Source organism: Delphinus delphis, chromosome 12 (genome assembly GCF_949987515.2).
Source record: "Delphinus delphis chromosome 12, mDelDel1.2, whole genome shotgun sequence".
NCBI lineage: Eukaryota > Metazoa > Chordata > Mammalia > Artiodactyla > Delphinidae > Delphinus > Delphinus delphis.
In genome coordinates, this window is record NC_082694.2 from 65,561,199 (window position 1) to 65,574,648 (window position 13,450).

Genomic DNA, 13,450 nt, shown 5'->3' on the forward strand with positions numbered 1-13,450 from the left:
ACACCGTGATCTGGAAACCCCATCCACGCTTGCCCATGTGCAGGGAGCACCTGTCCCAGTGGGTGCTTGGGTGAGAAGCCCCAGGCAGGGGGTGTGGCACGGGCGAATTCTGAGGCAGAAGGAGGGTGGTGGATATCATCAAAGGCTTCAGGGACAGCTGAAATAGACAGGGGTGGAAGCAAACAGTCTGAGGCACCCTTGAAAATGCCCAGCCTGAACAGGGCCAAGCAGCAGTGGGGAAGTACCTTCCTGACCCAGGCGTCTCAGATTTCATCCCTGAGATGCACTGTGCTGGCAGGCAAAGGGTGATGCACCCCAGCATAGCGGGGGCCACTTCCCAGGATGTTCTGCAGCTGCAGCCTCAGGCGGCCCAGCCAGGGCCTGGTGGCTGGAACTGCTGTCCTGCCTCCTCGGCTAAACCCACATGACCCCAGGTTTGCCGACCACACATGAGTCTGGAGAAATACAGAGTTCAGTGAAGCCAAGAGCAAGGCCAGGGATGCAGTCAGGCCAAGCAGAGAACCCAGGGCTGGGTAAATTCTCAGGGACATTTGGGTACGGCCTGCAGCCCCAAGTGCCCCCTTAACAAAGCCACCACTGTGTCCAGAAAGGAAAACCTATTGAGGAATATCATGGCTGCTTCTCTATGGGGAGCGATACAGATGGCCTCTGTTGCCAGGCAAAAACATTCCCAAGGCAGTGTAAAAAAAGACAAGTTAATTCAAGCCTGGGGGAGAGCAGCTGAGATGGGGAAGCAAGAGCATAAGGAGGGGCTGATAGGCTGAGCACCTGCTGTGAGGCAGGTGCTGCTCTGCGACCTTTCCCTGAATTATCCCACTTATTCGGTCCTAGAAGCGCTGTGGGATGGCTGAATTGTTTCAGTTTCGCAGGTGAGCAAGTTGAGTTGGAGGCTGCCCGAGTTCAGGGCCAAATGCAAACATTTAGAGGCCCAAAGAGCTGAAAAGTTTTGGGTCCCCCTTCCTTGCTATCCCATGTAAAATACATACTAAACCATAAAACGGGCATAGGGAAGTCCTACGCAATTCAGATTTTACCCATGAGGCCTACTTTTGTCCATATTTTTCTTAAGCAAACTCTTTCCTCACATTTCCGTCATCTTTTGGTGTCCTGCTTGGCTGGCAATCTAAGCATGTGGCTTGCATTACGGGTGACCTAAGCACCCAGGGTAAGGCGTGGAGCCAAGAATCTTAACCCAGTCTCCAGGGTACCCATCTCTGCAATAGCGGGACCAAACCTCCCCTCTGCTGGGGCAGCATCCAGGGCGAGGAACAGAGGGCCGGGGCCACAGGAAGTACCACCAGAGGCCTGGGCTGGCTGGACCCTCTGCCTCGGCTCAGTTAGGGAATGCGCCTTGGTGGGCGTCTGCTTCATCACAGATATGGCCTTGGACAAGTCCCTCAAGAGCCCACTGCCTCAGTTTCCCCAGTTTATAGAGCGGGGCTAATCCTGGGTTTCTAACTAGCTCAGAGGGTTAGAGTGAAGGTTTTGAGATGACATACATGAGTTTGGGAAAAGCAAAGGCTACACCAGACATGCGCCCACATTGGCAGAGACAATAATTAGAGAAAACAAACGTCTCATCACTGCCTGTAAGAACTCAGCGCATTTCTACCTGGACTGCAAATCCAGGGCCCTCGCCGCCTCTGTGAAAATCCACATAGCTCTTAATTTGCATATCTTCAGGTAGACGCAGAAGGCATGTATCACTTTCTGCCTGTGTTACAGGTACTCGTGTTATATATCTGTATCTTGGTTTGTTTTGTTTCTGGTTTTGTTTTTGGCCGCACCATGTGGCGTGTGGGATCTTAGTTCCCTGATCAGCGATCGAACCCATGCCCGCTGCAGTGGAAGCGAGGGGTCCTAACCGCTGAACCACCAGGGAATTCCCATATATATCTGTATCTTTGATCTCTCTAAGCCTTGTGTACTTGAGCTTTAAAATGGGGTCAAGACAATAATGCTTGTCCTGTCAGCCTCTCGGGGTTCCGGGGATACCGTAAGTCACTCCATGGACACAAAGTGAGGTAGGAGATGGGGGACTCAACGGCTGAGTTGAGGTCGGAGTCAGCTCTGTGCTCCACGGAGCAGTCGCCGCTGCCCCTGGGGCGCAGCAGCCTCCACCAGGGATCAAAGTGACCCCAGCACAAAGGAGACCAGTGGCGAGACTGTCAAGCCTCCCGCTAGCCTTGCCTTGTCTGCCCACCCCTGCGACAGGCTGGCCTGAGTGACCCTATGAGTTGTCACTATTCGTATGTTAGAGACAAGGACACTGAGGTCCAGAAAGGTTAGACCTTCCAAACATGGTCTCTTGGCTGGGAACTGGTGGAGCCTGGGTTCTGCCGAGCCACCCGTGTTCTTTCCGTGGCTGCGTTCTGCTGTCAGTGGGAGTGGGATGGAGCCCTTCCCCAGAGGTCCTTCTCCCAATGGCCTCCACACCTGACTCTCAAGGCAGATCTTAAGCCGGACCTCAGGCAGGTGGACCCAGTGCCTCTGCCCTAGGCCCTCTGCTCCCTTGAGTAACACTCAAGCCTTGTAAGAGGCAGGTGGATTTCCAGCTAGTCCCACTCAAGGACCAGCAGATCAGAGCCCTGGCAGGAAAAGGACATCCATGGACCTCGGAGTGGGGACAGGAGTGAGGACTTGCAGGGGCTGTGGCTGGCAGGATGGGCCTGGCAGAGGTCAGTGGGCCTACCTGGATGGAAGGATGGCCCCTCCTCCAGCCCTTCAGCTTGCCAGAGAATCATCTTTCCTGGGTGGTGATGCTGCCGTGAGGCCTGGGCATTAGAGATGCCAGGGAGATGAAGGGAGAGGGCACCACCACAGGCAAATGCTGCGCCACCTCGGGGGGAGGATGCAGAGCGCCCCCTCCCCCCTCGGGGGGAGGTCGAAAGGGCTGGCTGAGCAGCCCCCCGACTGGCCCACCCCACCATGTGCTCATTCATGGTTTAGAGTCCGGGTCACGCTATAGAAGAGCCACAGGTGACCCTCAAGATCAGCTCAGATCTCCCTGTGGACAGCCAGGCAGCTTAGCTCCAGCAGCCCCGGGCCCCACACCCAGTGCCGCCGCAGCCCAGCGAGGCCTCCCTGCGGCCCCTGAGACGCTGGGGACACTGGGCCTTCCAGTCCCTGGGGCAGCCAGTTATTCACCTCCATGACCAGGGGGCCAAACGGTGAGAGAGAGGAGGGACCTGAGGCTTCAGGCCAGAAGGAGGAAGAGTGAAGGGAGAAAAACAGCAGAGGAGGGAGGGAAGGCTGTCAGGCCAGAAGGACACAGAGCTACTGTACTTGGAAGAGGCAGCCTGTGTTGAAGGAAGCATCCACCAGCCAATTTATTGTTTATTACCCTGGGTTGCCGGGCCTTAGGCCAGGGAAGTTATTTCAGGCAGAGGTCATAGCACATTAATTAGTTGTTAGAAGAATGTCCTTTTCTGCATGTTCTTCCTGAGACAAGAAGTAGACCCTTAAGCAAGTACATATAACTGAAAGTGGATGGACACTCAGAGCCGGGGAGTGAAGAAGGCAAGTCTGCTTCCGAGGGGAAGGTCCCTCACAGGTTCAGGCCGGAACACAGACCTGAATCGCTGTGTTCAAGGCAAGAAGCAGGGATGGGAGAGGGCGTAGCTGCGAAGGCAGGCTGTACTCTGCACCCAGGCGCACTTAGCTACCCCAAGGGGAACTTTCTTTGCTTTGGGGGAGGGGTGTTGTACCAGCCTACCCTCTTGGGAAGCAACTCAAAAATATGACTCTTAATACCAAGATTAAAAAGTAAGAAAATGTTAAAACAAAACAAAACAAAACAAAAAAAACAACCCCAGAACTCTGTACAACCTTTGGCCTAGTGATTTCACTTCTGGGAATCTCTGAGAAAACAGTCTAATATGTGGAAAAATATTATGCACAGAGATATTCAGAGCGATTCTACAATAGCAAAAAATAAAATTAGAAACAACTTCAAACATTCAAAAGAAGTAGATTGGTTAAATGAATAACTGCATATACATGCAGTGAAATATGTGGCTCTTAAAAATAATGCTTACAAAGATTTTTAATTTACCCGGGAAATGCTCATGCTATGAGTGAAATAAATCCACATACAAAATTACATTATGGCATGATCTCAACTGTGTATAAAATAGCTAAAAATACTGGTGGAAAGATATATATATATTTTTTTGCGGTACGCGGGCCTTTCACTGTTGCGGCCTCTCCCGTTGCGGAGCACAGGCTCCGGACGCGCAGGCTCAGCGGCCACGGCTCACGGGCCCAGCCGCTCCGCGGCACGTGGGATCTTCCCGGACCGGGGCACGAACCCGCATCCCCTGCATCGGCAGGCGGACTCTCAACCACTGCGCCACCAGGGAAGCCCTATATATATAATATTTAAAATGGTTTCCCGAGTCATGGGATGATGGGGCATTTTTTTCTTCTTCCTCAAATTTATTCTTGTCTGCATTTTCCAATTTTAAAAAATAGCTGTTCAGTGGATTTAATGAGAAGAAAGGAAAATATGTAATTTGCTTTTGGAGGGCTTCCCTGTGCTGCAGCCCCTCCTCCCCTGCTGGTAGTCTCTCCCTCAAAGGGAGACAGCCTTTGATGCACGAGCTAAATTCAGTTACTGACATGAGTGGGGAGGGAGGACTCTTGTACTCGGAGGATAAGAGAGAGGAGGGATCTGCCTCTCCTGGCCTTCCTGTCCCCCTCAGATAAGGAGTAATCTATGGCAAGTTGGCTCTGCCACTTTCTTAGCCCCAGTTAACAGCGAGCATGACTCAGGCAAAGCCAGGACAGTGTCTCAGACAAGAGGCATGTCTGCTGCTCCAGGATCCTGCCCTCAGGGACGCTAGCTTCTCCCCATCTCCCCTCCCATTCTGCAAACCTCTACTGGGAGCTCCTGTAGCTGAGACCCCAGGCAAGGCCCCAGGGAGCTAAGGCACAGTAGTAAGTGCTGGGCTACAGGAAGGAGAAGCTCTAAATAACGTACTAAGAATTATAACCAAGGTGTGTCCAGAGGGCTGTAGGAGGCTGTGCAAGGGCAGGAGCGACCTGTAAAAGGCCTGTGCTTCCCGTGGGGCATAAACCGGACCAGGTGGAGGATGCGTGGTACAAAGGAAGCCGTGAACAGAACCCAGGTAGCTCTGAAGTGCCTTTGGCAGCAATGGGTGTTTAACGAGATAAGGGAGATGGATTAGATCAGGGGTTCTTGCCCTAAGGGCCAAGGCAGCCCCTGAACCCCCCAAATTATATGTAAATATGGGATGTATGTGCATTTTTCTAAAGATGGGTCCACATATTTCATCAGATTTTCAAAGGAGGTACTGACCTTTTGAAAAGTTAAGAAGCAAAGAATTAGATTCATCATTAAGGGCCCTTGTAGTTCTAACAATATAAGATATCCAAAAGCCAACATTCCCCCTGGGTACCCAACTTCAGAAATCACTCAGCCTCTCAAAGCTGCTGAGTCCAAGGCTGTCCACCCCACAGGGAGAAACTCATCTGGTGTTCCATACATGGCATGCTAGTATGCTGCATGCCCTGCTTCCAAAAGGCTTGTGTTAAAAGCTTTGAGCTGGAGCGAATTTGAATCTAGAAAATCAGGGGCCAGACCGTGAACTCTTCTGCTTTCCTCGCCAAACAAAGCACAGTGTTTTGCATGTTGCAGGTGCTTTGGTCAATGAATGGAAACAAGAGCACCCCTACTTTGACACCTTCCACAGGAGATGAGCACCACTGACTCTGGGGGCGGTGGACACAGAACACATCACCACTGTGTACGAGCCTGACTCTCTACACAGAGGGCCACGAGCACCCTCAGCAGCTTGCAGGGCTGTGAATGAGGCCAAGGAAGATGGCCTGGCCTTGAAGGCTGTGGACTGGAGAGAAGCCTGTCTTCTAAAGATAGGAAAGGTCCTATCGCTCTGGTGGACAATATATGGACCTCTCTGAACGCAGGGTGGACAAGCTGACTTCCTGACTCCAGCCCAGGGATTCTGTAATTCAAGGGGATGGATGACTCACGCTCAGAGTTATAGGCATTTAGCCAACCATCTCCTCCCATGCATCCAGGACCTGCATCCCAGGTCAGTCTCCCACCCTGTTACATGGCTTTGAGCAATGTATTTAACTTCTCTGTGCTTCAGTTACCTCCCCTGCCAAGTCAAGGGGCCGGATGAGACCATGGCCAATATCCCTTCCACCTCCAAAAGACTTTAATATGATTACTGAGCCATTAAGATCAACGGAAAAGAAAAATGCATCCTGCTTCTGGACACTGTTTGTCGCCAGTCTCCAAGAGATATCTGTAGGAGCTCTGCTCAGTGAAGGAAACGGATAAAAGAAGGACACGTGGAACTACCAGACAGAGGGCCACAGGCTCCCAAGCCCACCTCCTCAGCTGCAACTGTAAAGACCTCATATGAGTGGCTGAAGCCTTTAGAAGGCAAGGGAAGTGGTCCTGCCCATCAAGGGTATGTCCCTACAAGGACAGGGGGTAAGACAACCCCACCAGCCTAAGGTACTCTTGCGACCAGGAGCTTTCTCACTTGGGCTTCCTGGGTTTCAGTTTTACCGTCCATAAAATGGGAAGAATAGGGATGGCTCTGAATTTTAACACTTCAAACTGACCACCAAAGCCAAGGGCTAAGTGCAGTGGCGAGGCACTGGGTAGGATAGAGCAGGGGACCATCCGATGCAATTGTGGGGTAAGCTTTGGATACCCGCGCGTAAGGATTTTTTCAGAGCCTTCTCATGAAGACTTCCCACTTGTCTCCACGCAGGAGGGGACATCGGGAGTGAGCGCAGGGCCTAAGCGCTGGGCGGCTGGGTGGGCTGCGGGGGCCCTGGCCGGCTCACCTGATGAAGGTGGTCTTCCCGGTGGAGTACTGGCCCACCAGCAGGACCATGGGCTTGTTGTCGAAATCAGCATCCTCCAGGGCGGGGGAGTGAAACTCGTGGAAGCGGTAGTGCTCTTCCAGGGGCAGCAGCTTGGTCCTGTAGAGTTTCTTGAGACCCTCGCTCACCGTCTGGAAGACCTCGGGGTCCTTCCTGCGGCGGTCATCGGAACGCAGCCAGCTGAACATCGCGGCCACCGCTCGCCTTCTCGGGCCCGGTGCGCAGTCCCAGCAGGAGGGCGCGGAGTCCGGCGACCCCCGTTCCTTGGGGAAGGCGTCCTGCAGGGCGGGTCCGTCGGGCTCCCAGCTGCGCCGCCGCCTCACCGGAGCGCGGGGCTCAGCCACACCATGGCCGGGGCGCAGGGCTCGGGGGTCCCTGGGGCGACTGCGCGGGGCCGCGAACGCGCTCTTCCTCTGCTCCTGGGACCAAGCCCAGGCCCGGCTTCATCCAGCAACCAAGGCCGGAGGGAGATAAACTATCTGGGCTGGGCGGGAGGGCTGCGATCTTGGGAAAAAAGTCAAACCTGCAATTAAAATGTCAGATGCCGGGGTCCCCGGTCTCCCCCAGCTCTCTCCCGCTTTGGCTCGGGTGCAGTTTAGGGATGGTTTGGCTCTTCTCCCGCCCGCCTGGGAGGCTCAGGGGAGGAGGGGGCGCTGCCCAGCCAGCGGACAGCTCAGCATCTGCAGCCGCAGCCCGCAGCCCCAGGCGCCTGTTTTAATGCCAGCCGTGCAGGAAGCCGGCTCGCGGAGGAAGTCCCCGAGTACTGGCAAGGCTGGCGTGGCCCTGCGGCCCCGGCGGGGAGAAGCTGAGCAGGGCGCCGCCATGTTTATGGGCAGTCGCCCCACTAGGGACCCGCGACCGCTTGCTGCCTGGAAAAGGAGGGATGCTGAGCTCGGTGGGAACGGTCTGGTATTTCATTCCCGGCCACTGGAGGTTTGATTTGGGAACAGCGCCCTCTCAGGGACAGCTGCGAAGACAGAGTTGACCTGCTTCACGTTCTCCCTTCTCTTAGATGTAGTCTTTCCTTTAGTTGCTGAGTTCAGTTCCTTAGGATGACAGGTTCTCTATTACTTGGGAATATTTTTCTTGGGGCATGGAAAGAAGAGCCCAATATCAGCTTGCCCCAAATGACCAAAACTGTCACTACCCAAACTTTCTGCTAGGTCTAGGAAGAAGTCAAAACCATTTTCATTCATTCATTCATTTGTTCATTCCGTCCGGTAAAACCAAACAAAACAAGCAGAACCTCCACAAGTAGTGAACCGGTATTATGGCACAATTTTGGTGACTGTGGTTACAAACTTGATCACCAAGATGAGCACATACAGTCTCTCCCTTCCAGGAGCTCCAGCCCAGGCCGGCCTTAAAGAGGAGATAGGAGCAGAGGGCCCTGGGTGCACAGCGGGAGGAGGCATTCTTTTTGCCTGGATACTATGAGGAAGATGTCACAGAAGGTAGACTGTGAGCTGGACCTTCAATGACGAATCTACAGAGAAGGAGGAGGACATTCCAAGCTGAGTAAAGGGCACTTGCAAAGGCTGGGGAACATGGAAAAACTTGGTGTGGTGAAGGCAGAGAGAACAGTTTGCTACCTAGAGTACTGGGTTCAGGAGGGTGGAAGGGAGTGACTGAGGCCAGGCACAGAAGGCTTTGCAGAAACAGGAATCATGGAGGAGATAAGGAACCAATAATAATGTTACTGCAGATAACTGTTAACATTGACTGAGCACTCACCATGGGCAGGGGCCTGGGCTACGTTCCCAGCGAGTATTGTTTCATTTAACCTTCGCAGCAGCTCTGTGAGGCAGATCATGTCTCCAGTGTCATGCCAAGGAGAAGGGGATGACAGCTGGCCAGGTGTAGGCAAAAAGGGGTGTATTTGCCTATAGGGAATTTAAACACAACAATAAAACCAACTCAAAGTCAATCTGCTTTATATTCTCACCATTCTCATCAGCATCAGTGACAAAATACTCTCTCCTGCCAAGGCAGATGGCTCCCATATACTCGCCTCCACAGACGAGGAAACAGAGTAGGCTAATGGGCCAGGTGGGACTACTAATGCTGGTAGCGGTGCAGGGGAGGGGCTGGAGAAGCAAAAGAGGCTGGAAGCCAAGAGACTGATTAGGAAACTTCAAAAATGTAGGAGTTGGGGTAATCGGGCTAGGAAAAAGTCATATTCAAGAGATTTTTTTCTTTTTTAGTGACATAGAATTGACAGATCTTGGTAAGCAATAATAAGGGTAAGATGGAGTCTAGGATAATTCTGAATTTTCTACTGTAGGGGACAAGATGGTTGGAGACACTGTTCCAACAATTAGCGGAGTCGGGAAGAGAGCAGACTTAGCATTTAAAGTCTGAAACATGTGGTCGAGGTGCCCATGGGAACTCCAAGGGGAGGAGCGTGGTGAGCTGCAGGGTTTCAAGTGGGGATTGTCAGAGGTGGGTGCTGGCTCCGATCTCCTTGGCTACAGCTCAAATCTCCTGACTCCCTACTTGAACCCCAGAGCTGATCACCTCTTTCTGTGCTCTCTGCACCCTTCGTTGAGAAACCACTCAGGTTAATATTTCACCCTTGGTGTTAAGTTAGCACTGGCATATGAGCATAAGAGGCAACTTTCAAAATATTTAACAACTCACATGGCATGGGAATGGAGCAATCAGAACAGACGTCTGTCTTCTCAGTGAAGCAAGACCTAAGGCCCTTTTTTGTAGAGATACAAAAGACAGAGAAGGATATTACAATAATAAAACCCACAAAAGAGCATCCAAAATATATAATTAATGCCTGTATATTAATAAGAAAAAAATTCCAATAGAAAAAAATTAGCAAAAGACCCAAAAATTCCTTTTATAAAAGAGGCTACAAGCATGTCCTAAAAATATAAGAAAAGATGTTAAACCTCATTAGTAGTGTCTGGAAGTTGGGAAGGTCTGGGTCTGTTGAGGGGGAGAGGTCAGGATCACCAGGGTGCTGGTGGGGAAGTCAGGGGTTCCTTTGTGGAAATATTTCAATATTTTAGTAATTAGTACAACCATGGTATTGTGTACAACCAAATATCAGCCCTGAATATTTAACTTATTGAGTGTATGTTGACACACCTAACTCTAGCTCGCAGTCGTGAAGAGTTGGGAAATCTATCTTTTAAATAAAGGAACCAAGTAATGATGCAGCATGTCTATATACTAACAATAACAAGTTACAAGAGAGAATTAAAAAAAAATAAATCATTTACAAAAAATAGAAACATAGGGATAAATCTGACAAAAGATGTACAGACCTTTAGATGAAAAGTAACACAACTAAATGGAAAGACATTAAAGAAGTTCTAAATAAGCGGGAGAGACATACCATGTTCAGTTATGGAAAGATTTCATGTCACAAAGATGTGAATTCTTTATAGCGTAATTGCCAGATTCAATAATAGATAGAATTTAAATTAAAATCTGAACGGGGTTTTCCATGGAAATAAACATGGTGATTCTAAAATGTACGTAGAACAATAAATAGTCCAAGAGTAGCTAAGGTATCCCAGAAGAAGAAAGAAAAAGAGAGGAAGGCACAGGAGGATTAGAAGGAGGAGGAGGGCTTCCCTGGTGGCGCAGTGGTTGAGAGTCCACCTGCCGATGCAGGGGACACGGGTTCGTGCCCCGGTCCGGGAAGATCCCACATGCCGCGGAGAGGCTAGGCCCGTGAGCCATGGCCACTGAGCCTGCGCGTCCGGAGCCTGTGCTCTGCAACGGGAGAGGCCACAACAGTGAGAGGCCCATGTACCACAAAAAAAAAAAAAAAAAAAAAAAAAAAGGAGGAGGAAGGGAGAAGGAGGAGAATAAAAGAAGACAATATCAACAGCAAGAGCAACAACTAGGTGAAGGGAACTTGCCATAGTAGAAGTCATTATCAAGTTGCAGTGGTTAAGGTGGTGAGGTTTAGCATAGAGATAGATCAAGAGAACAGTGACCCAGTAAAATAGTCAGGACATGTGGAAACCTGATATATACAGAGGTTGTAACAGAGAATGCATATATATATTACAACAAGGTCAGGAAGAATTCCTTCAATAAGACACCAAAAGAACAAATGGCAAATGAAATACATTTGGCAATAGTAAACCTAAGTCACTGTTATTCAACTGAAGATACAAAAGATAGTGAAAAGATATTTGCAATACATAAAACCAACCAAAGAGCGTCCAAAATATATAATTAATACCTGCACATCTGTAAGAAAAAGACAAACATTCCAACAGAAAAAAATATATTAGCAGAAGGCAGATTCCTTTTCCAAAAGAGGCTACGTGACTTCTACCCTATAAACACAAGAAAAAATGTTGAACCTCATCAGTAGTTAGAGAAATGCCAAACCACAATTAGATGGAACTTCACACCCACCAAAATGGCCAAAAAGAAAAACATTGGTTGATAACAAGTGGTGGTGAGAATGTGGTGCAATGGGAACTCTCACTCGTCACTGGTGGACATGTAGATTGTCATAAACGCCTTAGGAAACAATTTGGCATTACCTGGCAAAGCTCAAGGTGTGCGTGTCCTCCATCTACCTTGCAATCCCATGCCTACTTGTTATCTAGAGAGACTCTTGCCCACGTGCAGGTGCATGGGGAGATAAGTATGTCGAGGGCAACATTGTTTGTGACAGCAAAATATTATAAACAATGAAATTTTCTTCACCAAGAAAGTGGATAAATTGTGCCATGTTCATATAACAAAATTAATTTCATATAATAATATAGTACTATACCAACGTGAAAATGAAAATGAGGACACTGGATCTGATGCCAAAACACAGTGCTGGGTAAATAAAGCCCGAGGTAGGCTGTGATACAAAGCATAATAAATACCACTTCTCTAAAGTTTTAAATTATGCAAAAAACACTCCCTGTTTTTCATGATGCTCAGAAGTTTTTAAAAAGTAAGGGAATAGAAAACAATCTGGAAAACAATGTCCTCTGGGGACTAAGGACAGAAGTGAAATTGGGGATGGGGACACAGGTGGCTTCAACTATATATTCGCAGTGCTTTATTTCTTAACCTTGAATATGAGTACTTGGCTATTTATTTATTATTCCCCCATCCTTTATAAAAAATATCTGGTCCTTAGATACACAAAAGTAGATTTTTTTCATAATCGTGGTTCAAGACAAACTCCTTATACCTGGCTTTTTTGTTACATTTTTTTCTTTTTTTATTGAACACACTTTTAAATAATACAACGAACCCCTGGTGAACCTATCAGCCAATCCGAGAACTGGAAAAATTAGCAATAGTTTGCCTGTATCTATGTGTCCCTCCCTTACCCTATGCCCCGCCAGCCCCAGAGCTAGCCACTACCTGGAATTTATTCCCTTGGTTTTTAAATTAATGTTATCATTAATAATAGCATATTGTTGAGGTTTCGTGCTCTGGAACTTTGTAAAAAGCATATCCTGCTACAAGTAGTCCCCTGGAACTTAATTTTTTCCTACTCAACATTCTGTCAGCGGCATTCGCTTTCAGTTCCCGCTGGCTCCTAGCGGCCTCTCTCCTACCAGGTGCTTCTCCTATGCCCGCCACGTGGCTCCTATAGTTACCCTGAGGTTCCCAGGCAGACAACCTGCAGTAGATAGAGTCCCTGGGCCCGCACATCCTTAGTGGCCTCAGGAAAGTGGCTTCACTCTCCCAGCCTCAGCTCCATTGTGAGTGAGAGTTTTTTGAGAATGAATGGAGACAATGCATGTTGATTTCTCAGTGACTGCCTGGTCAGTTGACAGTGCTCAGTATACACTGTTAGCTCTTAGTATAATAATCACTGTTGTTGTTATTCACTATGTGGGCACTGCCCTGTGTTCTGGACGTATTTAATAAGCTAGCATATCATTGGTCAGTGAGTAACTTTTTTCAGTTCATTTGTATCTTAACTGAGGGTGGCTCATCGGCTCCAAGAAGCACAACTGCTAGTAGTGGAATGTGTGCCCTTCACTATAGGCCTTTGAGGGTGACGCTATGAAATTGGGCTTTTTCCTTCTTTTTCTTCCCTTTCTCACTAAGACCACCAAAGTCTGGCCAGAAGTAGAGGGAGAAGAAGGTGAAAACTGCAGTGGCAACTTGGAATAGAAAAAAGCTTGAGCCCTGGCCCTAACTGGGGAGGTTAGAGGAGTCAGGAGGACGGTTCAAGTGGTGGCCCAGGTGTCCACAACCCTAGAGCTTGGGCCCCTCCCAGCCTGGCCCCTCCCAGATGAGTACACCATAGTTTACTCTTTTTGTTGAGCTCCGCTGAAGGGGAAAATGCGTCAGCTCAGCCAATTCCTCTTGTTGAGAATTAGACTAAGCTATTTAACCTCTTCTTATGTCAATATTCTCATATGTGAAACCCGGTCTAAGAATGACACTGCACAATGCTGTCGTGGGGATAAACTGACACAGTGTAGGTTAAGGACCTAATACCATTTTATAATCTCTATACAATATCTATCTATCTATAGACATAATTACATATATGTATATATATATGTGTGTATATATATATATATATATATACACATAC

General features: G+C 49.0%; 1 protein-coding gene across 1 annotated transcript in view; it reads right to left on the reverse strand.

Moving 5' to 3' along the window:
* EHD3 (EH domain containing 3) overlaps positions 1-7,763 on the reverse strand; it is a 29,600-nt gene extending 21,837 nt beyond the window's left edge. Inside the window, exon 1 of the mRNA XM_060026877.1 lies at positions 6,871-7,763. Within this exon, the coding sequence (XP_059882860.1) occupies positions 6,871-7,097 (227 nt within the window). The 5' untranslated portion in view covers positions 7,098-7,763. The remainder of the gene's footprint in view (positions 1-6,870) is intronic.
* Positions 7,764-13,450: the final 5,687 nt, after the last annotated feature.